The following is a 25,712-nucleotide window of genomic DNA, read 5'->3' as shown; positions in this document are numbered from 1 at the left end:
TCATACACTGTTACTGCACTCTCAGTTGAAAGGACGGAGGATCTTGACTCTGGAGGTCTGTGTTCAGTTCCTGGCTCTGCCACCGACCTACTGTGTGACCTTGGGCAAGTTACTTCCTTTCTCTGTGCCTCAGTTTCTTATCTGTCAGATGGGGATAATATTCCATCCTTCCTCTCGTTGTTTGCCTGATCTGTGTAGACTGTGAGCTCTTTGGGGCAGGGGCTATCTCTTACCAGTGTTTGCAACACACCCAGCACTCTGCTTTGGTTTGAGCAGTACAATGATACTGGTCTGTCTAGGTATTGATTGGTGTATCCCTTTGGCCATCCTTCTGCTCTAAAAACAAAATTAGAAAGGAAGAAAAAATTGTACTGAAATCAAAGTCGGCTTGAAATACTGCCCATTTCTTTAATGGCCTGGGCTCACATGTGCCAGTGCTTTAAACTGAGAGCACATAAAATATAGTGAGCAAGCCAGACCTATTGACTGAAGCCAGAGTTGAAGAATTAGATAAAAACCTTCTCTGGCTCCCAATTGAAAGAATATAAAATGGAAGAGGAATTGGGAAGATCAAATGAGCCCAACAAGATGACACGCTGGAGAACTTCAAAGTCTCTGAGTGAGAACCTGGTAGTGCTTCTCAAATTACAGAGAAGTATTCAGGAGACTGCAAAGCAGGGGCAGTGACTTCAGTGCCTGAAAAGGCTCATGGGACCATGAAAGCAAGAGAGTCATAATGAAGTCATTGAGGGGTTCATTCTGGCCTTCTCTCTCACTGGAGCCATAATAAACAGGGGCTGCTAAGGATTCATGAGAATGCAGTCTTTTCTCCCCACTTCCTCTCCTCCTCCATGTGAGGAACAGGTTTCAAGTGAAATGGTTCATGAGAAAATACAATTTTTTTTGGTCTTTCTTTGCAGAGAGAGCGGGAAAGCATTTCAAAGAAGGCTCAAGTAGAAAGCAAGGATCTATTACAAAATACTTGGAGGCTAAATTGCATCTCCAGAGAAATCTCTCATGGGTGACATGGCCCTTGTTAGGATTAAAATATTCAAAAACCTCTGTGCATGATTCCCTGATTAGTAGTAATTTGGGGATCACGTCACTGAGAGCAACAGGTGACCATTAGAAGGGAACAGCCAGCTGCACTGATGGCCTGGATCATCGTACAAGTATCACCAGACAAATTACTGCCATGAAGCCGTTCTATATCTCTAGCATTTATGGCTCTTTGGGGAGCAGGGCTGTTGGAGGCAGTGGCCCCATCAAGAAGTAGGAAAGACTGATTAAAAGTGGTGATGGATCAAATACATTCTTCGCCTGCCTCTAAATAGTCCCCAGGTCGGTTTTAAGTGTCATTGACCTATGATGATAGCTTCGACAGAGGCCCCTGGTGCCTAGTCTGGGAGGCGCATGTCTTTGAATTACAGCTTGACTATTTTGACTGTGTTTTTCTTCTGAGAATAGAATGTCTAGAGCCTTTGTGAGGGTCAGGAGCAGGTGTTGTTTCCATTATGTCTGGAGACCATAAATAAATCCAGCATTTTTCCCATGATATCTTTTGCTCTCCGTCCGCGTGCATTAAAGGATCATTCCTGTACAACTTTAATCACACTGGATGCTAGAAATTCCTTAAAAGGGCACTAGGGCAGAAGAAAATGGCAGAAGCAGAACCTATTATTAGAAAGAGGAGGAAAGATGGAAACTGTACATGCAAAGGAGCCTATAATTATTGCATCCTGTAAGTAACCGAATAGGAAAAATGCCATTGCAGGCATCATGACGTGACTCAGGCATTGGCTTTGCTACAAATCTGTACATTTTATCAGTGCAAACTAGACTGAAGGAAGCTGGATGGAAAGCTAGGGAACAGCAAATAACAAATGACATGGAAGAAATGAATATTAACACATTTCAACTTCAACGTTAACCGATTTCAACTTCACAATGGGGCCAGGCTTCAAACTTTTCTGGGGCTGAGACCCTCAGCCTGAGAAGATATGGACACTATGACAGTGGACAGCCAGATTCATTGGAGGCTTCAAGAGTTCAAGGTGCTCTGATACAATCCAGTTGGCAGGACGAGCTAAATGGAAGGAGTTCCTTCATTATTCTGGCCCGGGAGTTGCAGTGCACCATGAAGTGCATTTGAGCATCCAGAGTGTCCCCTTTGGAATCATCAGTTAGAGTTTAAGAAGAAGCAAATTGCAGCTTGAATTGTGAACGCGCGTCACTCCTGTAATCTCAGCGACCAGACCAGTGACATCAGTCAACACCGAATAGAGACGTTACTAGAAATGAAGCAGCACTGATGGCCATGTGCTAATTAACTCTGGTAATTAGGATCCTGGTCCTAACCATTCAGTGATACATGTTGTTATAACATTAACGCAGCAGGAGATGACAGGGCGATAGGAATAATATTGACAGCAGCCGGGGCTCTTTCATGTATGGATTCAGTTCTGATGGCAGCCCATTCCAGCCAGAAACCAGCTCCTGGATTGCTCCTGGGGGATTTTTTAGCTCTTTTCAAAAGCAAAGCAATTTGTATGGGTTCCTGAGACAAAAAGGCACCCCAGCCATTTCCCCCCAATGGATAAACCACACCCAGCCACCCCTGCAGCTTTCCAGTCACCCAGCCCAATGTACACAGCCCTATTAGCACTCTGCAGCAACCCTACAATAACAAACCAGGGCACTCAAGAGCACCCTTTTATTCAAGGCAGCTAAGAAATGCCAGGTAGTAGCTGAACTTGGCGTAGGGCAGAGTAACACTATGTGGGGTTACACTCTCCCACGTGCTCATCCAGCAGGAGAAGCCACAGGTCATTCTAGCCAAGACCTCCAGAAGAGGTTACTCTGCAATGGGGGGTTTGCCCAGGGAACCGAAGGCAGTCATCCAAGCAGTTCTTTCCTCCCATTTGTCAAAGAGGCAGAAAAAACAAGAGTTAACACTGCCAGCCCCTTCCATTGCAGGGTCTCAGACTGCGTCACACACACGCTGTTACCATTTGACACCTCTTGCTCTCAGTATTCATATGGCCCCCTCACTTGCAGTGCCACATCGGCAAAGCAGACCTGAGAGGCACAAGTGGCCTGCCCCAGGTCCGCAAGCAGAGCCACAGAGAACACAACTCTTCGGAGTCCCCATCACATGTTCTGGACACAAGCCCCAACAGATCCGAGCGGCCCGATCCTTTCCTATCTATACGTGTCAGAAAATGAGAGAGAACTCCCCACTTTGGAGTGTAGGCACATGCGTGTTTGTGTGCAACAGATGCTGCAGCCAAAATCCCCCATCTGGACGGTGAACAATTCCCCCTCTAGTGGCAAGCAGGAGCCAGTGCATGTCACTGGACAGCGGAGATCTCAAAACTTTATTCTGCATGGGACTTCTATCAGCCTTTGTAGCAGACAGCTGCTGAATGCATATGCCCCTGTGGATAACACAGAGGTTCATCAGTGTGCATTTGGGTAAGCAGCCCCATCCATTTTACAATACACCATTTGGCCCAGTGCAAGAATCATTCCAAATTTCCTCTTTATAAAGGTCAACTCCCTAATTCCACTCCACCTGTGGGTGAGCTGGCAGTTCATTTCCAGTGTCCTTTGTGCCTTTCATCACTGTTCATTGAAAAGGTTTTTCTGTTTTAGCTTTACTCAATACCTTTTCAAATGTCTGGAAAAGAAAATCAGGATGAGCTTTAGGGATGTTCTGGTCCCCACTATGAAGAAGGAAACGTAAACCCATAAATCTAAAAAATGTATTAGAATTCTAATTTCAAACCACACAAGAAATCAAACACAGTCATCATGTCAGTAGAGTCCATCTAGCAACATTCTGCATCGTTAGCAGAGACAGAGAGCAGAGATAATGCTATTACTCATCACAGCGACTACTTCACTAATCATGAATAGCCTGTGTTCCTCTTCCCAGATGAACATCTCATTCCCTGCTAAGTGTCTGGTAGCGTCTCTCTCTGGCACTGCGAAACTGCTAAGGAGCTGATCCTGCTCCCAGTAGGATCAATAACAAAACACCCACTGACATCAGGAGGTCCAGGATAGAGCTGCCAAAGCAAAATTCTGCAGCTCTCTAGCATGTTTTTCTGTAGCTCTTCAGCCGTGCCACCTAGTGCAGTGAGGCTGCCAGTTCCCCAAAGCTAAGGACTGAAATGCTTTGGTCTAATTAAAGTCTTTGAGCTCAATGTTAGGGGTATATAGGTGAAAATTAATAGACTGTGATATATAGGAGGTCAGGCTAGATGATCTAATGGTCGCTTCTGGTCTTAAAGAATGAAGCACTATTGGTAATTCAGCAGCTAATGTTCTCTTCTCTGGCTCTACCTCCATAGCTCCCCTGCAGTTTCAATTAGACACGGTATTGAATGGAGGATATTCCTGGGCGTGAATGACTGGTGTGTTGTGTTGCTATGTGATATGTACAAGAATCCCTGTTGTACAAATGATGTACAGGGATCCTCATCCTCCCATGATTTGCAGCTACCTAGGGGATGAAATTCACCAGCTGTTTATTAATTCTCGAATAGGGATTGGCTCGTAACATCAGCTTGGGATCTAGACCCAAATTTTGTGGCTGGGTCCATGTCTGAATTGTAAATTCCTTCAGTATTATTGAGGATGGATGGCGTTATATAAATATACAGCCATTGTCATTTGTGACCTCCTGGGCAAGGTTCCCATTGAAGTCAACTGTGGCTAAATATGTGGAGTTAGCATGGGAGTAGAAGCCATGGGAGTCCTGATCCCATCTCGGTCAACCTGTGCAACCTCGGACAGGTCTGGAAAATGGTTGGAAAATGGCATTAAATTTTCATGGAAAAAATGTGACTCTCCATCCCCACCAAAAAAACCCAATAATCTGAATTTCATTTTTTTAATCCAGCTCTGCCTGTTGCCTCATCTGCAAAATGGGGATAAAGTTATGGATAATTATTACCCTTTGTTATTTGCATTGCAGTAACTCCAAGAGTGTCAGTCATGGACCAGAACCTCAGTGTGCTAGATGCTGACCAAAGAGACAATCCCTTTCCTACAGAGCTATAGTTAATGTCTGCAGAGTGATGGGAAGTGGTGAAGGGTCTGAGACACTCTAAGTACTGTCCCTTGCTAGAGATTCATTGTGAGGACTGGTAAGGAGAACAGTTCTCATTGTAAGACTAAACCTTTTACTTACCCTCCAAACACACTGGGCCTAGTTATGTCTTTTGATGTCAGTAGAGTTACTCTTGATTTACACAAGTGTAAGAAAAATCAGCTGCTTCACCAGCCCAGATGTTCTGGGGAGAACAAATATTCTGCCTGCTAAACAGAGTTTACTTTGACAACTGCTGTATGTGTAATCAGGGTATTACACACTAAACCCAGGTAATCATCTCTAAGTGCTGTAGAGAACCCAGGAGGGCTGGAACATCAGGGTTAATAGATTCCGGATACTGCAGTTTGATAATTAATCTCTGCTTTGAATATCTGATTGAAATGTCAGTGGATTAGAGGCACGCTGCTCATTTTGAAGGACGCTTTGAGGAAAACACCTTTCCATCCATCCTAGCAAGCAATCGGGCACTACTGCCCAGAGAGCTGGTGCAGTCCGGGGTGCTGGAGATTTCTCAAGGCACAAATGGCAGTGAGGTACCTAACTTGCAATGGGACTCGGGCACCAAACTGCTATTTGTGACCATAGGTAAAGCCCGTCTCAGGCTGGTCTCTGGAACACAGATGGTCAATGGCTTGCAAAGGAAATGTAGCCCATCAGGATCCTATTGAGAGCTCTTCTAGGTACTGGAATAAAAAAACACAGCAAGCTCCAGCCGCATGGCACCAGGCAGAGTGGCACTTCAAAAGCACAGCCACAATGGAGCAGGCTGCTCTCCACGCTCCCAATTTATGAGCTTTGAAATGATAAACAGCAAAGCGTGGCCATAATAGCTCATTTCTGTGCTGCATTAAGCACCCCTGAGGATCCCTTCAGACAACCAAAACAAGGCTGTCTCTGTATCCCATAAATATGGATGAGTGGCAGGCAAAATGGAAGCAAAGCCATTACAAAATGGCTCAATTAAGGATACTAATCAAAAGGCGAGGGAGGGCTAATGGGGGCTAGTGCCTCCAAGAGAGACCTGCCTGTTGCATGGAAGGCCCAAAAGCTTATATATGGCCCATTGTCCAATGGGAGGGACGAGGACACTTTTGCCTGTGCACATTCTGAAGCGGCCTCAGACTGTGCATCTCATCAAACAAAGACTCTATGAAATTAATAAGGCATGCAAATATATGCAAATATTGCTGCTTTTAAAGATAGGAATTGGTTTTAAACGTGAAGATTAGCAGCATGTTAATTTTGTAAACAGACACATTGCCCAGTCCATAGCAATAGGCTTCCCAGTGTTTTGCTATCTAGATGGTTTGGGGGATCGCTTGCAGAGGGTTCAGTGAAAGAAGGTCAATGTGATTGAGGCTCTGGGGCGAACTGTGTCTGGGGAGAGTGGGACTGGTTAGAGATGAATGAGAGGTGATACGAAAAAGGCATATTCAGTAATGGACGGCACAGAGAAGATAAATCAGGTGCAATCGTTACCCTTCATCCCAACTAGGACACAGTCAGTGAAATGGAAAGGCAACAGGCTTCACAATGACAAAAGGAAATACTTACAAACAAACAACCCCAAACCACGTAATTGGCCCGGGGAACTCGTATCCACAGCACATCATTGAGGCCAAGAGGTTAATGTGATTCAAAAGAGGCTTACACATGAGAACACCCACAGCCACTTTTTGTAGGGTAAAAAAAATACCTGAAAGGCTATAAATCATCTATCTAATGGGGGTGAGGAGTAAAGGGGGTAGAAGGAACTTCTGCTGTGGGCAGCTAACCCAACATTTTAACTACAAAGTTTCTGGCACCTCCAAGCAGCTGGCACTGGCCAACTGTCGAGACAGGATACTGGGCTAAATGGGCTGATCCATTCTGCCAATTCTTGTGTTCTGTGGCTGTTTATTTCCACTGAGAAAAGCAGCAGCCACTTCTAGGGACCCTACAACAGCAAAGCAATGTGCACAGCATGATACCACTGCTAAGAAATCCCACCTTAACTGCATAGCATGGTCAGCCCTAACGCTGATAGGGCATCGTACTGTATAACAAACCACCCTGCCTATGAATGACTGACTCTACAGTACCAAACCAGTGGGTAGAGAAGTAATAATCAATCCCACAATAACAAAGCTTGCTTAGCTCAGGTGAGTGACCCTACAGTAAATAAATAACCCCCATCTCCCAAACAGCAGACCTGGTTATCATTTCACTCACAGAGTAATCCAAGAGTAAATTCATTGATTTAACTGGAGCTGCCATGGTGTGAAACTAGTTTAAGTGAGATCAGAATCAGGCCCTATGAAGTAACCCAACAGTACAGTAACAAACCATGTACACTGTCTGAATCATGAGTAGCCCTACAGGAACGAAGGATGCTCAGCCTAGTGCTTCAGTTATCCCACAGCAAGGAAGGGGAAATAAACAGTGCATGAAATCTGACAATCACGAGCAACTCTACAAGAACAACCCAGCCTGGCTCTGTGCAATGGAGGAAATGTAACTGAATTAAGAGAAGAACGGGTTGAAGTTGCAGGCTCTCGGGGGTGGGACACCAAGCAGCAAAATGATTCTGAACTCGGCAGAGGGCAGCAAGCGTGACGGGCAGTGGCAGTCTGGAGCCCTGGCATCGGAGCGCCCCTTACCTGGCTATGACAAACAGCACACAGCTGACCCCCAAGTAGGCGAGGAGAATGTACATCCAAATGTCAGGAGACAAGGGGTTGAGGAAGGAAAACACACTGGGATTGGTCCCGTTGGGCTTCCGGTACAGAATGCTGACCCCCAATGTCATGAAAGGCTTAGAGAAGTCTATCGCTTTCTCCCGGACGTGGGTGATCGTGAGAGGAGCAACGGCCAGATCAGCTTTCTGTGCGGCAACACAGAGGGAGAGAGAGACAGAGGGAGAGAGAGAAAGAGAAGCCATTAGAAACCAAGGCACTTCCATCCCCAGCTAAGCACACTGCCTCCTCAGACCAGCCGCCCTCCCGAGAGCTGGGCACTCAGGGCAGGGGAGAAGCCCACCGAATGCAGGGAGCAGCAGCAAGTGTTTGGTAAATTCCCTCTGATGGTCCAACTTGGGGCAGGCCTGGCCTCACCCAAAGCAGAAACACGCAGGCCCCTCCTCAGCTCCCGCAACCTGAAGACGACGATGATACCAGGATCTTAGGAAACAGTTTGGGTCTCGATGGGTGGAGTCTGGGCCAGCGCCACAGAAATCGGTTTAGATCAATTGTGGATGGGGCCCAAGGGTTGTAGAGTCAGGGACGTATCAGAACTGAGCGGACACAAAACATTTAGAGATTTGTTCTTCAAGCTTTGACTCAGTTCATGGTGAAACTCACCAGAGCCAGTCCACATGGTCCCACGCCCACCCTGCTCAGTGACACAGCTTGTGGGGACGGGGTTTGGACAAGTCACCAGCAGTCAAAGCACAGTCAGCCGAAGGGCTCAAGGCTCAGAGCAAGACTAGGTTTGCCTGGTGACAAGGGGGAGAGACGGAAGGTGGGGGGGGGGAGACGGAAGAAAGCACATAGACATATGGCAGAGATGTTTTTTCCCCCAGTTCATGTACACACTGGCCATTAGTTTATTACTATTCATTTGTATTACAGTAGCACCTAGAGGACCTGACTGAAACCAGAGTGTGAGAGAGTCCCTGCCCCCAAGGGTATGCAATATAAACAGCCACAGATGGGAGGGGAAACTGAGGCACAAAGCGCAGCAGTGACTGCCCAGGCTGTCACGAAAGGTCGGTGGGAGAGGCAGGAATACAGCCCAGGTCTCCCCACTACAGCCCAGGGCTCCAGCCACCAGACCACACAGCCTTTCTGTTAGGGTCACTTGGGTTTGCAGCACCTGCTGCCTGGAGACTAGAGCCTAAAGCTTGCTCGCTCCACAACAAACCAGCCCCGGGCCGGCTTCTTCTCCCAGGGTGGGATCCTGTGTGGTGCTGAGCACCGTCCAATCCCACTGCAGTTGCCATGCTGAACTGGGCCTAACCCACAGGACAAATTCTAATCTTGGCCCCTCAGGGCAGATCAGCTCCAGGATTTTCCTCTTCCTTTGCATGTGGGTCTTGTCAGGAGTACGCAACTGCTGGAGCAAGAAATCTGTCCCCCTGGCCTGCTGTCTGGGTGTGTGTCCATCTATCCATCACCTACATCTGACCTGGTTCTCACACCAGTGCCCAGGGAGGCCAAGTAGTAATCATCATGAATAATAATCGCCATAGCCACAGGATCCTTCTGATGCCCTCAAGGCATCTGGGTCTTGCACTGCCTGGCACTAGTTGTTGCAGCAAGCAGCTCACGCAGAGAGATGGATTTGTGATACAGCTTCAATTTATTATGCTTCTATTAATCTGAACAAGGCCACAGGGAACTCCTTCCTTCTAATTATTCAGTTTATCCCTTCCCTCCCCCCCCGCCCCTGCACTCCCTCCTTGGTTCCTGCTTCTTCCTTCAGCGCATTTGTTTTCCCCTTTAGGATGCTGAGAACCACCATCTTTAGGGAGGGTCTCAGCTCCCATTAATATGGCATGGGGGAAGAGGGGTACTGCTGCTCAGAAGCCCCAGTGATCCTGGTTGCAGCTCTGACTGCACAGCTACTGTCTTCCTCCTCGCTGGGTGTAGGCAGGGCTATGATGCTCTCAGGATGGCTCATTATGGCTTCCCTGAGCAGGGTCCCCTCTGAGCCTGCAAAGTGTGTGGGGGTGGACATGGGGGCAGAAATGGGGGGATTCCACTTATGCTGGTGCCCCATGATTTAAGATCCCCTAGGGAGCCTAGCTGGGGATGAGATGCTTCCCCAGGAGTTATCTGCACCCTGTTCTGCATTCAGGGCCTGGGTCAAAGTCCCCTGAAGTCAATGAGATTCTTTCTATCTACAATAGGGTTTGGATCAGGCATCCAGTTCCCAGGGCTTGGACCATATGTTAACCATGCAGATCCCAGGGGGCAGGCAGAGGGTGAGATGGTCAGGTGTTGTGGTAATTATAAATACTTTCCATGGATAAAAAGAAATGCAGTTCGATGGTGCAGAACCTGCTTAATGCATTGGGCCAGGGTCTGTATGAGATGACACTGGTATAAATTCATGACCTTCAAGGAAGTGGCTTCAGATGTACGCCAGCGTAGGGGCAGGCAGAATTTGGTCCACTTTGTTTAAAAATTACAATCTGTGACTTTACTGCATAGCTCTTCCGTTGATCCTAGGTATATAAACACTGTGCTTAGCAGCGGGACATGTTCTGTTCTGAGGGGGTTTGACCCAGCTGTGATCTGCCCAGGAATGAGTTTGCATTTTTAATAGACTTCATTATAGATCCAGAGACAATGTATTTTAAAATGTCCTAACCCGTGGCTGTGACCTTGCCTCCTGCAGCAACACTTAGCAACCTGAGATTTCAGAGTGCTGCAAATGCCATCCTACATAGAAGGCATATTTTTTGGCCTTCGTTTCAATGTTGCTTCAAGTACAGAATGTCACATACGGAGGCCATCCCAGAAATTAAGTAGCAGGAAGTAATATTCTAGCAGCATGAGGTAGTGTGTTCATTTTCTTTCCTCACAGTCGACTTCATGGTGAAACTTGATAGGCTCTCCGTGGACACCCCAGAGTTAAAGAAGTAACAGAGTTTTAGGATGCTGGGGGGCGTCTCAGTGCTGAGTGTGAATGAAGGAGGGATGTTTTGTACTGTGCTTTTGTTCCTCACGTCTCATGTCTTGCTGCAAACACCCCCAGTGATAGGTTTCTGCTAACTCTGAGTGAAACTCAGAGCACATGGCCTGGCCACCACCTAGTATGTGAGTGGGGCCCCACTGGGGTCATATCTCTTCTGCTGGCTTTCTGCACAGAAGGACTTTCACTCGAATATGGGTACTTATAGTTTCAATGACTGGACAGGCCGGTTTGGCAAACCCCCTAACCTTTTCTATGGTCTGTTTGGGGTAGCATGAGTTACTCCTTGTATGTGCCTTAAGAGTTCAGGCAGGCACATTTAAAACAAATATAAATAACTACAGTTAAGCCAGCTGGCTGAATGGCAGCTAGGGAATGGCAAATCAGTTCAAATCCAATACAAACCAGCCTTGAAACTCAAACCAAATGGAAATGGAAGCTTGTCCAGGGCTCAGAGCAGTACCTCATTGATTTATTTTTGATGTCGTCCACCTCCCTCTTTCCCAGTTTTTGACTTGAAGCAGAAATACCAGGATGCCACACAAACGGCCATTCCTGCGATATCTCCAGCTTGTCTTAGGCTGCAAGCTTTGTGGGCAGGGCCCCTCTCTATATGTATGTACAGCACCTAACGTAATGGGGCTCCAGAAGGCCTCTAGGCACTATTGTCATGCAAAGAACAGTAATAAACAATGAGAAGAGAGATTTTCAGAAGTACCTAAGGGGATCGGGAGCACAAATTGCACTGAATAATAGTCTAGCTCAGGGATCGGCAACCTTTGGCATGCAGCCCATCAGGGAAAGCTCCTGGCGGGTTGGGACGGTTTGTTTACCTGCAGTGTCCACAGGTTCAGCCAATCACAGCTCCCACTGGCCGCAGTTCGCCATTCCAAGCCAATGGGGGCTGTGGGAAGTGGTGCAGGCTGGGGGATGTGCTGGCCACCGCTTCCCGCAGCCCCCATTAGCCTGGAACAGTGAACTGCAGCCAGTGCGAGCCGCGATCAGCCAAACCTGTGGACGCTACTGGGAAAAAAACAGTCCCAGCTCCCCAGTGGCTTTCCCTGACGGGCTGCGTGCCAAGGCTGCCAACCCCTGGTCTCGCTGAGCTGAAAGGTCAGGAGGTCCCATGGCAAGCAGGCCAGCATGAAGCCAGAGAAGCGTTTAGTTCAGCATTTCAAAACTCACCCGAACTCTGAACCTGTGGAGGTTTGTCTGTCACCAGTTCTCTTCCCTTCGGTCTCCTTTTGTCTCAGCCTCAGAAAGAGGATGAAGTTTGAAATCTTTGTCCATCCACCAAAACTGAAGATGAAACCATCAAATTCCACCTGCTACTTAAGCATGATTTGAACATTGGTCCTGGCAGTTTAAGGAAATCTGTTGCCATGTCAATGACCCAGATCACTCAATAGAGGTAATTGCATCATGTGCCCCAGATACACCCTCAATCTTTTTCTAGTCCAGTCTATCTAGGTTCCTAGGCAGCACTCATCACCCTAGTATCTGAGCCACCAGCGCATCGAGCAACGTTAGTAACATCTGTTACATCAATGTGGAAACTCAGGCAGAGCCTCCTCAAAGTGCTGGTGGAACAATCTCCATTCTCTGAAAGGCAGTTTGCTTTCCCAGACACGCTTTAGAGTAATTTGTAACAGCTGAAAGCAGGGTTTGTGTCTGAGTATAAATTATCATGTAGCCGACATTTCCACAGCTTCTGACAGAGCTCACAAAAATTCAAAGCTTTTACAACCAATTTTTCAGTCATGTACAAAACCACCTACAACCCCAGCGGCACATGTAACCAAGTCACTTGGGCACATGGAGTCATATTCTTCCTGAATTTCTTGATTTAGTCTGGCATTGCCCTGGATTCTCTCTTCTTTTCCCTGTCTGACTGAGTAGGACAGCCACAATGTGCAGCCTTAAAACCACTGTCCTGAGCAGCTTTGCTCAGCAATGAACAGCTGCCTGGCAGCAAGAAATTCACCCAGCAAGTTTAAGCCCTGCAGGTGGAAACTGCAAAATATTCAGCTGCTCTGGATGACTGACTGATAGCATTTCAAGGGTGCGCCAAACACCACAATCCTTGAGACATCTCTGTCATGTGGAAACCGAGCACATACACTGCTGTAAAACCTACCAGTGGGAAACACAGCTGTTCTGGGGAGGGATCGTGTTCTACCTTACCTCACTGACCACGTGCTTCAGACCACCCTGGGCAGCATCCGATAAAAAGTCTTACAAATGCAATCACAGATCAGCAGGTGGCTTGGTTTGTATGAATGTGACACCGCACGTTCCTCAGGGCAAGTGCTGTGTCTCTGACTGGACTTCGCTCTTGTTCGATGTCATGCACACTTGGTGCTTAACACCAGGGGCGGCTCTAGGCCCCAGCATACCAAGCTCGTGCATGGGGCGGCATGCCGCGGGGGGCGCTCTGCCAGTCACCAGGAGGGCGGCAGGCTGCTCCAGTGGACCTCCCGCAGGTGTGCCTGCCAAGAGTCCGCTGGTCCCGCAGCTTCAGTGGAGCTGCGGGACCAGTTGACCCTCCACAGGCACATCTGCGGGAGGTCCACTGAAGCCATGGGACCGGCGACTGGCAGAGCGCCCCCCACAGCATGCCGCCGTGCTTGGGGCAGCGAAATGTCTAGCGCCGCCCCTGCTTAACACACACATAAGAAATCCATCTAATTATTATTTATCCTGTATTTTTTGCCCAGCATTTGCACTTAAAAATTATGAAACCATATTAACCACTGGAGCAACTTACCTAAGGATGCTGTGGATTCGCCAGCACTTGAAATCTTTAAATCAGTGAGGATGCCTATCTGAGCCAGACTTTATGGGCTAAAAGTAGGCATCACAGGGGGTGGAGGGAGAGTTCTGTGGCTTGTGTTATCAGGAGTTCAGAATAATAATCCCTTCTGGCCTTAAAAAAAAATCTATGAAAATTCCCAATGAAATCTTTTAGAAGATGGGGATTTAGGGAATTATTTCCCTCTAGATGGGGACTCCCTCATGATCCTGTACAGAAATAATCAGGTCCCTGCTCCAAACTACAGAGGTGCTAAAGCTTCTCAACAAAACAGTTGTCAGAATTTTTTAACATGGGCAAAATTACGTATTTCCCTCTAACCTTGTTATGAGCAATGGCTGAGCCATTTTTGCTGAAGTGTCCTAAACAATGTCAGCCTGAAGCAGACAACCAGCATGGAAATGCTAGTTGGTAATGCTGGTACCCATAGTACAGAACTACACTTTGAGATCCTTTCTCATCAATGCAGATTTTCTGGAAGGTGGCTTCTAGTTAAGGATTTGCTTAGCAGGGGCAAAGCTTTCATTGCTGCGTTCTGGTATGACAAACTAGGACGTCACTTACAGCCTCGGAATGTTTCATCCACTCATCCCAGAATTTTGCATTGCTGAACAGCAAAAAGGCTTTTTAGTATAGCCACAGAATTACTGCAAGTCCCAGCTGCGCAGGAGCCTTGACTCAGCAAAACCACTTCAACACAGGCTCGTGCCTCATTGGGGACTTACGCATCTGCTTAAAGTTAAGCAGATACCTAAGTGCCTTGCTGAATCGGAGCCAAAAGCAGAACTTTGTCCAGCAGACTGAATGCTAAATAAGGAAACTTCCCCCACGGTATTTAAAGGGGCATGAGTCTCCTCTCCCTTACCCAGATTTTACCCCACTGTGAGCTTAGTGGAGTTAATCCTGGTTTATACCAGTGTAAGTGAATGGAGAACCAAACTCTGAGCAGAGATGTTCGACTCCTATTAAAAACCTTTGGCCCCATGCAGGTCTCTCAGCTGTGCAAGGGAATGGGGTCAGAGCAGCTCCCAAACAGCCACTGTCCCTTCGCAAGGGTCAGTGTAGGTAATGCTCATTAGTCCACAGCTGAGGCATGGAGCAGCCATTCACAGCCTGTCTGGCAAACACGGCCCCAAGATACATATTTATTCAGGAAAATAGAACACTTCCATGATTATTTCACCATCCGGAGCTAGGTATTTGCATAAACTAATTATGTGTGCCTTGGTTGAGAGACAGGTAAATAATGCATATTTTATTTAATGAGTTAATTGTTCTTTTGGTGCCTGACGGACAATACCAGACAGTGCAGCTCTCAATTCTTCCTACCAAGGACACATAAAACACAGCCACTACAATGCTTCATCCTCTCCCGCTGCTCTGACCCGGTCACTTCTCTTGCCTGGCTCCATCACTGGCTTCTTCTCCCCTCCCATGGCAAGCTTGATTTGTGCCTTCCCCATCTGTGCCCTGCCTACATCTCCGACCTAGCTTCCTCTCACACTCCCTTGCTGTCTATGCTGCCCAAAGGCTCCCTCTGTTGCCTCCTTCCTCTCCTGTCTGTTCCTCCATGCTGTCCTGTCTGCTTGGCACCATCCTCCTTCCTGCTTCTTTCATGGGGGCAATGCGCCCCTGAAGACACCTGTCCTACTCCAAGATTGCACCTGTTGCCAGCGCATTAAGTGCCTGGGGCTGATTCATACCATAAATTCCCTGGGCCAGAGACTGCATCTTCTTTTATTATTTAGTGAGCACCAAAGCATCAAGGGTCACAGCCTGGGCAGTAGCTGCATAAGTTATTCACCCCTGTGCTCCTCCCTGCCAATGAGATTCAGCTCTGACCTTGGGGAACCAGCCTGAGGGAAAAGTGGAGGGTTGGGACCCCCCTGCATGGGCTGATCTCACAGGAGGCCCATTATGAACAGACTAAGACAACCATCTCATTTCACAGAGGCCAGCAAAGAACTGAGAGATGATACGCAGGGCTGCAGCCTACTGAGCCGGCCAGGAGTCATGATGCCTTTGAGCACTCCACTCCCCTGATTGACAGCCCAGCGCAGAGCCCTTTGTGAGCGACTGCTCATTCTGCTTGTCTAATCTCTCAGCGCGAGAACTAATGTTTGAATAACGGCGAGGTAGTGACCCGAGCCGCCCTCAACGCTTCCCACTCCCTGACATCATGTGACACTCTGACCCCTCTGGTTCTTAATGGCTGTTCTTACAGCTTCATTTAGACGTCGTGTTTGGCCAGTGAACTTATTTAACCTCAGTGGTGAAGCAAACACAGCCAGGGAGGAACTCAGCTATGTGCTGTACATGGGAAATGAGCATCATCACATCCTACCGGGCTTCTTGCTATTGCAATGGCTTCCTGCTTCTCTTTCCTTAATGGACATGGCCTGTTCTACAGAGCGCTCTCATTGTTTCTAGGGCAGTACAGCCAAGATCCCCACCTGAGATGAGGGCCACATGGTGCTAGGTCCTGTATACACACTCATAGAAAGAGACTGTCCCTACCCTGGAGACTTTACAATCTAACTAGGCTTTACGGACAAGGGAACCAGAGGCTCAGAGAGGGGAAGAGCCTTGCATAAAGTCCCACAGCAACATGGTGCTAGCAGCAGGAATAGAACCTAAGTCTGCAGTCCATAGCCCCATCCACAGGGCCATGTTGCCTTTCCATTGTGTTCACTGGATTTAAAAAGATGAATCCACCTAATTAATGACGCCCCAACCCGCACAAAAGGCAGAAGCACGATAAGCCAGCTGGAAGCACAGTGTTTCCTCCTATTTTATGCCTTCTCCTTAATGCTGAATCCCTGAAGTGTAGAAATAAATATGAAGTACACCTCGGGACCAAACAAATGGGTTCTTTCCATTCCTGAGGCAATGGCTTCCGAATGAATTCCCAGCTAACAGGCACTTGAAATAAACAGCCCCCCTGGCACTCCGCGCAAAAGCATTAATCAGAACGTGGCCACATGGTCATAATATGTAATTCCACCAGAATTTACTGTCAATAAACGTCCATTTATTGTGAAAGTGTTAAATCAACTGTTATAAATCGTCCCTGCAGACAGATATTATGTCTCCACTACACTTATCGGTCAGCAGGAATTTCCATTAGAAACCCTCTTGTTTTTCATGCCGTTCTATTTCCCACATGAAATTTCACACCAATTTGGCACTTATTTTCAGCACAAGAGAAGTTTTATTTTTTTGTATGTGTGTGTGCAAAATTTCAAGAATAACCCACTTTTCTGCTGCTTTTATGTCCTAATAATGCCGTGCCCCACACTCTAGCGACAAGAGAGTTCAAGATGCAGTTGTCAGACAGCTTGAATTTTTAAATGAAATGTTATGGATAACGAATCCATAATGTGGGTTTAATTGCATTAGTTGTCGTTGGTGTCTGGAGAGAGAGAGCGAGAGAGAGAGCATGCACATTGCTGGCGAAAGGAGGTGGATTTGACAGCCATAAGGTTCTCTGTTTATCCATAAAACCATGGCACTGAAAGTGTCCATCCCTGCACCATCAGTGCACCCCAAACCTTCCCAAAACGAGCTTTGCTCACGGTTTGAGACCAAGTTCAGTCCCCAGGGACCAATCCATTCATGGCTTCCCCGTTGAAGCTGCCAACCATGGGGTGCAGTTAGTAGCAGTTGTGGTGGTGCGTTAATGTGATGAGAGTCATGTCAGCTTGGAAATGGTCTCAAGGCCACCAAACACCTTTCACACAGACCATGCTTTTTGTTCTTAGGAGGGTTGAAGATCACAGCAAACCCAGCAGGACAGGATGTACAATTTGCACCTCACGGTTGTAGGCTGTTCGCTACAGACCCACCTCTGGGAGATGGAAGGTAGGGTCATGCCACGAGTCGCTCAGGCTGCTGTTGCTTTTCCTACTTGTGCTTAAGGCCAGACTAGAACCAAGCCAATTTTACAAAGGTTTTCAGACTAAGCCTTTATCACCTATGGTCAGTTCTGTCTGGATCCGTGATTTCACATAGCTCCAAAAAAAACAACAAGAGACCATCAAGTAAACAGCCAGAGCTCTGTCACACTCTGGAGTTTGCACTGTTGCACTGCAGACTGCTGGGGAAATGACACAATGTGTATAAAGCCCAGACATATCTATAATTACATGATGGGAGCAGGGCTCATGCACATTCCTTCATTACACATTTACTGCAGCAAGTGTCCTAACCCCTTCTGAGCATCATGGGCTCTGGCTGCAGCCCTAGAGGAGCTAATTTCCTCAGTTACAGTCCTCCCCCTCCCCCCTTCCCTGAATTACCTGGGTCTATTCTACTCCCTGTGCTGTGCTCAGTACCATAGTATCTGGGCACCTTCCATCACTGCATTAAGCAACATGACTGACATCTCCCTTCTCCTTGGCTACATTTCACAATGCTCAGACAGGCCGTGGCTTCTCCCATGCGCTCTTCCCCAGAACCACACTGGCTGAATCCCGTCTCTGCCTCAGACATTCCGGAGACAACATCATCTCCCGTCAGTCTCAGTCATTCAAGACACTAAACAATCATCATAACATTTCAGCCTCCTGTCTCAGGAAGGAGATAATTCATCCTGTTCGGAGGAGCGGGGCACACAAGTCCCATGTCAGCCTTGCCAGGCCTAGGCACCACTAACGTCCTACTGAAGCCCTGTGCACCACTTAGGAGCTGCACCAGGACAGCAGCACAAGACCCGTGTGCCCCATGTCTTCTACCTGGGGTGAACGTTACCTTGTGTGCTCCGCACCTCACAGGATCCTATGGTCTTACCTGACTCCTGCTTCTCCCTTGCTGTGCCCGCTTCACCGAGAAGGAGGTGGATGTCTGAGATGAAGCTGGGCCAATCCAAGCCCAGGTCTCAGAAGCCTTCACCTGATCAGCTTTCAGTGAGCACGGACTCCTAACCTCAGGGTCTCCCCTGGTGCCAATCAACTGCTGTTCCTTCTGTGCGTGATTTGTGGATGCTTCTCTGCTGAAGACAGGCCCCATCTGGTTGCACTCAAACGGTTTCCCTGTTTAATGTTTTACATAAACAGTTCTATAAAATGTAACGACCCACGGATAAAATAAATAATGGCTTTAGATGGGGTTTGGGTAATACTGATAAATCACTCCAAGACAAGCACCCGCCAACCCAGGCCTGCTAGAAAGGAGGATTCAAAGAGCCAGCAGTGCTGCAGCTAAAACCTCCCAGAGACCAGCAGCTATGCTTTGCTTGCCTTCTATAAGTCTTCCAAACACCTCTTCCCTTGGGCTCAAGGGCTTAGTTTAAGGCCTGCCAGGCCATGGGACTACTTAATAGGAATAGTGTTGCTCAGTTAATCTCATGCAATGGATTTGGGATTTCCAAATGATCCAATGGAATATTTTCTCTTCATTGTGGGGCCATCTCTGTCAATCATGCAGTGAGGCAGCCTGGATGGTGCAGAAACCCAGAGCTACTGTGTGCCGGGAGAGGTGGTGCTAAGGCTGGTCTTCCATTCGAATGGTGCCTGCAGTGCCAGTATCACACAGACCCAAACTGGGCCAGTGCAGCCACACAGACTTAGTGTCTCTTGCTCCTTCCGAGGGAACTATGGGAGCTAGAGGGAGGCAGCAGGACATGTCCACACCCTAGACAGCAAAACTCAGATCTCACCAGGAGAATTAATGCTGTGAAAGGAACAGCCAAGAAAAGATGCTCTCCAAGTAGTGCCTGACATGCTCTGTTCTTTATTCAGCCTAGAGGGTCAAGTCTGCATCATTAGGGGAGAGTCGCCACTTATCTTCATGTTTCCTGCCTCTTACCCATCTCCAGCTCTCTCCCATTGTCACTCTAATGGGATTATGCCATTAATTATTGTGTTGTTCTGTTTTACAGGGTCTGTTCCAGGAGGTCCCTGAAGTGAAATCAGCATGAAAGACACTTCAGTGAGTTGGCAAATTAGCACGTCAGATTATTGCATTTTTGTTTTTTGGTGGGGGTATCAAAGGCATGAAGTTACAATATTCCAAAGCATTGCACCACTTTCTGCACGCTGTGGAGCAGATTAATGAGTGGATGGCTGAAATAAATTATGAATGGTTATGATCCTATTACTAAAGGCATTGTACCAGGTTTAACTGACCCTATCTGTATGAATTAATCAAGGCTAACAAGGTCTCCCATATCAGCTCCTATTATTATTATTTATTTGTATTACCACAGGGCCTCAGAGCCTTGGTCAGGCAGTGCCCTCTGCCTTGAGGTTCTCATACTTTCCAAGATAATGATAAAGTCAGTGGTGGAAAAAAGGCATTAGCATTGCCTAATAAGAACCAAGAGGAAATTTTGTCTAGTGCAGAGAATGAGAGTGGGAGTCAGGATTCCTATGTCCATTTTCTGGCTCTGCAGCACACTTGCTTTGTAACTTTGGGCAAGTCATTTAATGTTTCCATTAAAAGCACCTTGCAGGGATGCTAATTAATGTTTGCATATTTATATATCCCCTTTATCTGAAACTTTCACAGCACTTTAAAAATTATTATTTGCACTTGTCAACAGTGTGTCTAAAAAGTCCAGTCAAATTTTAGTCACACTTCAAAACCATATTTTATAAAGTGAGATGTAATACTCTTCCCATTACACTTGCAAAAGAGGTGCAGAGTAGGAGCTGGGGTCCTAACGCTTCAGGAATACTGAAAGAATCTATAACATTTAACATAGCAGATTTCTATCAATCCTGTTTAACAAAATCGTGTTTAGGGAACACATAAGTCTCAGCTGCTCTTGGTTCTTCCCTGTACCCCACAATCCAGCCATGATCCAGCAAAATCCCCTTTCCTGCATTACAGCACAGCAAAGTTTCCTTTAGCTTGTAGGGATTTGCTAATGCAGGGTCCCAGACACAAACACAGGGAAATGTGAGGCACGGGTTAAAATCTGGGATGGCTAGGACTCCTCCCACATTCCAGTAGACAGAAATGTAGCTTCGTACAGTCTATTCCATATTCATAGATTCTAAAGCCAGAAGAGACCATTGTGACCATCTAGACCGGGGTTCTCAAACTGGGGTCATGCGGTTATTACATAGGGGATCGTGAGCTGTCAGCCTCCACTCCAAAGCCCACTTTGCCTCCAGCATATATAATAGTGTTAGATATATAAAAAAAGTGTGTTTTTGTTAATTTATAGGGGGGGGTCGCACTCAGAGGCTTGCTGTGTGAAAGGGGTGACCAGTACAGAAGTTTAAGAATCACTGATCTAGTCTGACCTCCTGCATAGCCAGGAGAGACTGTCCCTGAATTAGAGCAGATCTTTTAGAAAAACAACCAATCTTGACTTTAAAACACCTAATGATGGTGAATCTACCATAACCCTTAGGGAGTTGTTCCAATAGTTAATTATCCACCTTGTGAAAAACGTCTGCCATGTTTCCAGTCTGAATTTGCCTATCTTCAGCTTCCTGCCCTTGGAGTTTGTTATGCTTTGGCTGGCATTTCTCAAAATGACTCCACACCAGACTGACGGCATCATGGAATTCCAGGCCATAATCACACCCCACGCCTGCTCACCATGCACAGAGCTCGCTCTAACGTTCATAGCCAGCAGCATGGGGTATGCAGGAGCAGAAATAAGGCTCTTTGCATTGTCAGGAATGTCTTTCTCTGAGGATTGAAAATTAGAGATGACTAGTTGCTGCTCAGTGACTTCTGCCACTGGATGGATTTGCAGCAAAGAGTCTTTTGGCATCTTATAAACTAACAGACGTACTCGAGCATGAGCTTTCATGGGTGAGTACCCACTTCGTCGGATGCAATTTGGATGGATTTGGTTTTCTGGAGGGCCTCAGCTTTTGAGAAGCATTTAGGACTAGATTATGCAGTGGAACTGGGGGCAGGGTTTAACCCCTTATGTTAATTTTCACTTTTAATAGAAAACTCAGAATTATTTTGGTATAGAGGTCCAAAAATCACAGTGAGTTTATATTGTGCTTCCAAATCATGTATCTTTACCCTCCCTACACTTTGCATGGCTTGGCGTTTCAATCTGACCTTGGACTGATCAGAGCAGAAAAATTCATTACAGCCCTTTAATATCTTCCAGAACAAGGATCTGATGTGGTGTAGCTGAGAGGTGGTCTGTCTTCTCTTGGCCAATTTTCTCTTCAGCTGTCTCTGTTCGCTTACTTGTTAAGGGATGTTTAGACCTTGTCTGCACTACAGAAGTGTTCTGTGCTAAGATCCATTGGTCCCCTTACACATCTATAATATTTTGTGCACGGACAAAAGTGCTCCAGCAGATTACAGTGTGCCAACCAAGTAGACTATGAATTTTCAGAGCTAAATTACTCTGAAGCAGTTTAGTGCCAATTTGGATACACTCTGGCTGAAATGGTTCAAACTAATTTTCCCATTACTGCTGTCCCTTGCAAAACCTCCCAGAATACTCAGCTTCTCAGATCTGCACTGCAAATCCTGGGTTACGCATAGCAGGCACTGAAGCCCAATGCACTTAGAATAGTGCTAGTGCAAATGTGCAATGGTCCTTAAACCAGTTCAGCATGGTTCAGCTTCTGGTGCTCAGTCTGGTTCAATACTCTAATGTAGACAAAGTCTTTCAGATCAGTAACCAGAAGGATCCTGCTGAGAAGACCAAGAACACTTTTTGCCTTGTTGAGTGCCCATGGTCCATGCCTTGTCCTGCCATTCTGAGTGTGAATGGCTGATGTGTGTCAATATCTAGTGTAGAAAGTCAAGGATGGTCTCTTTCCTTGTTCTCTGTACTGACTTCAGTGGATTCACTCTGGATTTACTCCACTGTAAGTGACAGCAGAACCTCTCCCAGTGTGCTTCAAGTCACAATATTTCTATGTGAATGTTAAGCAGAGTATATCCCAAACTTGGAGGCAAACAACTCTTCTGTTGTGAAATACAGTGTCAGTAAGCTGTCTGTCCCCAGGGCAACATTCCTCCTTCCTCACAGGAAAGCCAGTCAATCTTTATGGTAGGTATATAAACAGATAGAGCTAATACGGAGTTCTAATTATGAGCCACGTTACCCCATCTCTTGGACCCTTGCAGAAGGAAAACTATTTTCAGATTGTTTCTGTGAATAGTTTTTCCAAGGGACCACTAGAATTTTGCCTGAGAAAGGCTGAAGACAATTTGTCAAACCATTTTTTAGTTATGGGTATTTTCAAGTGACCCTTAGTTCTGTATCTCAATATGCTACATATTCAAATTATGTTTCATTATCCAGGCTCCATTATCTCCTGCCCCACGGCCTGACCTTCTCCTGCAACGTGTGTAGCATAAAAAAAAAAAGCCTCAGAACACCTGCTCAGCCGTGTGTGTTGCATTTCAGAGACTGAGGTACCAGTCAGTTCCATTAGGGAATCATGCAGAACATGCAAAGAGGAAAAGGCTACAGAGCTAGGCATCTTGGTTTAGGAGGCACAGACGAAAATAATTGCATAAAAGCGCGAGGAGCTGGGCACGGTTAGAAAACCAAGACAGTCTCATGTCTTTTTGCAGGTTTTTTGTATTTAAGGGGTTAACTCAGCTTGCCAGCTGAAACAAAACAGGATTTTAGTTTCTCTAGCAAAATGAGGACTCTGTAATGTAGCCTGCCCAGCATACGGAGGCTACTGTAATCTCCCACAGCACTAGCCACATAGGAAACCATCATAACCAGCCAGGGTCACATTTTGTGCTCTGCGGACTTCATGAGGAGCACAAATATGAAGGCAAGATTTGAATCCAAGAGCTTGCTTCTTTCCTGGTAAGTAGTGAGGACACATTCCCTACTGCAGCTACCTTGACATGCCCCTGCTCTACTTTTCACCTCACCACTGCTTTCCACTGAGGCACTGGAAGCACTTTACAAACATTAAGCTTGTAGCACTTGTGTGAAGCAGGTAATTAGAACCATCTCCATTTTACAGATGGGGGAACTGACGCACAAACCATGTGAACAAGGTCACCCAGGGAGTCTGAGGCAGATCCAGGAACAGAACCCAGATCTCGACTCCCAGTCCTGTGATTAACAACAAGGCAATAGCCTATTAGCTATTCACAGAGAAGCTAATTTACTGACGTGAGTCACCCAGCAACTACATTTCCCTCACATAAGCTACAAGAGTATCGCAGCGGCTACACACGTTATTTTGCTTAGGCAATGATTTCAGATTGGCACCAGGAACTTTAGAGGCACTTTAGGAGGCTGAATCACTTGAAAGAGATGCAAAATAGCTGTGATGCCAAAACACCAGGGCTGCTTGTCTCACTCCCCGCACTGTGAGAAGCTAGACCCCTTTGTCATCATTGCTTCTCCTAGAGACTCAATTCTGGGAATAAGAGCATCACAAAAACACAAGATTTCCTCCGCTGTCCGGCTGGCTGCTGGGATCACAGCACGCACTGGAAGCAACGCTTCTCAATAGGAAGTTGAGGGACCTCTGGCCATGAGCTGAGGTCTCAGACAATTTGCCTTTCTGGCTGCTTTGGGACTCAGTAAAGCTGCCACTGGAAATGCACTAGTGTTTAATGGGCTCCTTTAAATGGCAGTGGAAGAAAGAACGCAGCTGCTCTGGTTGGTGACGTGGTTTTTACCCCCCTTCTGCGAGTCAGATGATTTTAGAAAATAAGCTGAATTTATTAATAAATTAAATTGTCCCCAGCACACCTGCTCTCACCCTCTGTTCCACTGAAGGGTCACTCCATAAAGCATGAGAGCAGATCATTAGGAGCAGGTAATGCCTCTGGGATTCAAGACTAGAGAAGAGCTTAATCATTCACAACTGCCTGTTTGTTACACATACTAGACAGAGCTTTGATACTATACAGGATTCTTCTGTAGCAGATGTTTGGCAGCTGTCACTCGGAGTCGCACTTATTCACCCTAATGAAATCGTGAAGTGTCACTCAGAGGAGTAAAGCTTTCAGGATTCTGGACCCTTTGCTTTCCTTTCCCACGTTTCCCCCTCAGATCCAGGGGCAACAAAGCCATAATGACATTCTATATTCCAAAGCATCTTTTGCTTCAGAAGTCTCCCAGGTGGCTGTGTTACCTGGGGTACACCAAGCACACAAAGCTCTCTGCAAATGTTTTAGGCTCCACATAAAAATGGAAGGGAATGCTCTGTGTGGAGTCTGCTGGGAATGCTAATGGTGGGGTGGAGGATTAGCTAGAAAAAGAGAGGAACGTCCTATCTAGCACAACATATACCCCTCTCGCGAAGCAAATACAGACCCCTGTAGCTACCGATCACGCATTTATCCCAATGTTGTTTGTCTTACCAAAGCGCCCAGGAACTCCAGCCAGGGACCCTATTGTGCTAGGCCCGGTGAGAACTCAGAACCTACCCACTGGTCTGCCTGTCTATCAAGAGCACCTACGGATTCTCAACCAGCGAATGTAACAGGTTTCAGGGGTGTGTAATCATCCTCTTTTTGGAGGAGGGAGAGTTCAACAGTTTCTGTCTCCTGGGGGCGGGGGGAGGCGGAGACCCTTTGCCGTGGTATATCTCAAGTGCCAACCAACATTGCATCCAGACACTAATTCCAAAATGAGGGGTCTCAGCTAAGGATGGGACTCAGACCAAACACTCCCAGCACACATCTGTCCTCAGCGCTGCTCCATGTACAGAGCCCAGTCCAAACCCAACCCTTACTACAGGTATTGAGTCACTTTTATTCTTTCCCTCATCATCAGCTGTGCTCCTGGGCTGTGGCTGAAGCATTCCCTGGAAAAAGCTGCTGGCGGGGAACTCCCGGTCTGGAGTCCCTGGGATCTCACAAGAAAGCCTGCTCCTGTGAGAATGCAGCGCCACAGGGTCTGGAGATGCAACAGGGCTGGCTCTGTTTCATGGGGGGGGTACCGGACTGATTCAGCTTGCCCGGATGTTGAGGAGCTCCACTGATTTGGCTTATCTGCTCCTCTCAGTTGCGTTGCAGGCAGAACTCTCTCCACCTCGTGAAACAGAAGCCCCTGTCTCACTGAGTCTGGATACTGGCAGAGAGCTGGGGTGCCTGCCATTCGGCTAGTACACACCCTGGCATGGTGCATCACAAGCAATTATGAGGAAAATTCCTCCCGCCACCCAGGTGTGCCTCAGAAAGGGAAGG

At 47.0% G+C, this 25,712-nt stretch overlaps 1 protein-coding gene across 4 annotated transcripts in view; it reads right to left on the bottom strand.

Moving 5' to 3' along the window:
- GRIK3 (glutamate ionotropic receptor kainate type subunit 3) overlaps positions 1-25,712 on the bottom strand; it is a 228,745-nt gene that overhangs the window by 28,536 nt on the left and 174,497 nt on the right. For 2 of the 4 annotated variants that reach the window (XM_030539126.1, XM_030539127.1), the window contains one exon: positions 7,759-7,982. The exons of 1 other annotated variant lie outside the window; for it this stretch is intronic. In XM_030539126.1, the coding sequence (XP_030394986.1) occupies positions 7,759-7,982 (224 nt within the window). Of the gene's footprint in view, positions 1-7,758; positions 7,983-18,506; positions 18,638-25,712 lie in introns of those variants that run through there. One more of the 4 variants, XM_030539128.1, reaches the window with a different exon arrangement.

This window comes from Gopherus evgoodei, chromosome 20 (genome assembly GCF_007399415.2).
Source record: "Gopherus evgoodei ecotype Sinaloan lineage chromosome 20, rGopEvg1_v1.p, whole genome shotgun sequence".
Taxonomy (NCBI): domain Eukaryota; kingdom Metazoa; phylum Chordata; order Testudines; family Testudinidae; genus Gopherus; species Gopherus evgoodei.
This window is presented reverse-complemented; position numbering and strand designations above follow the sequence as displayed.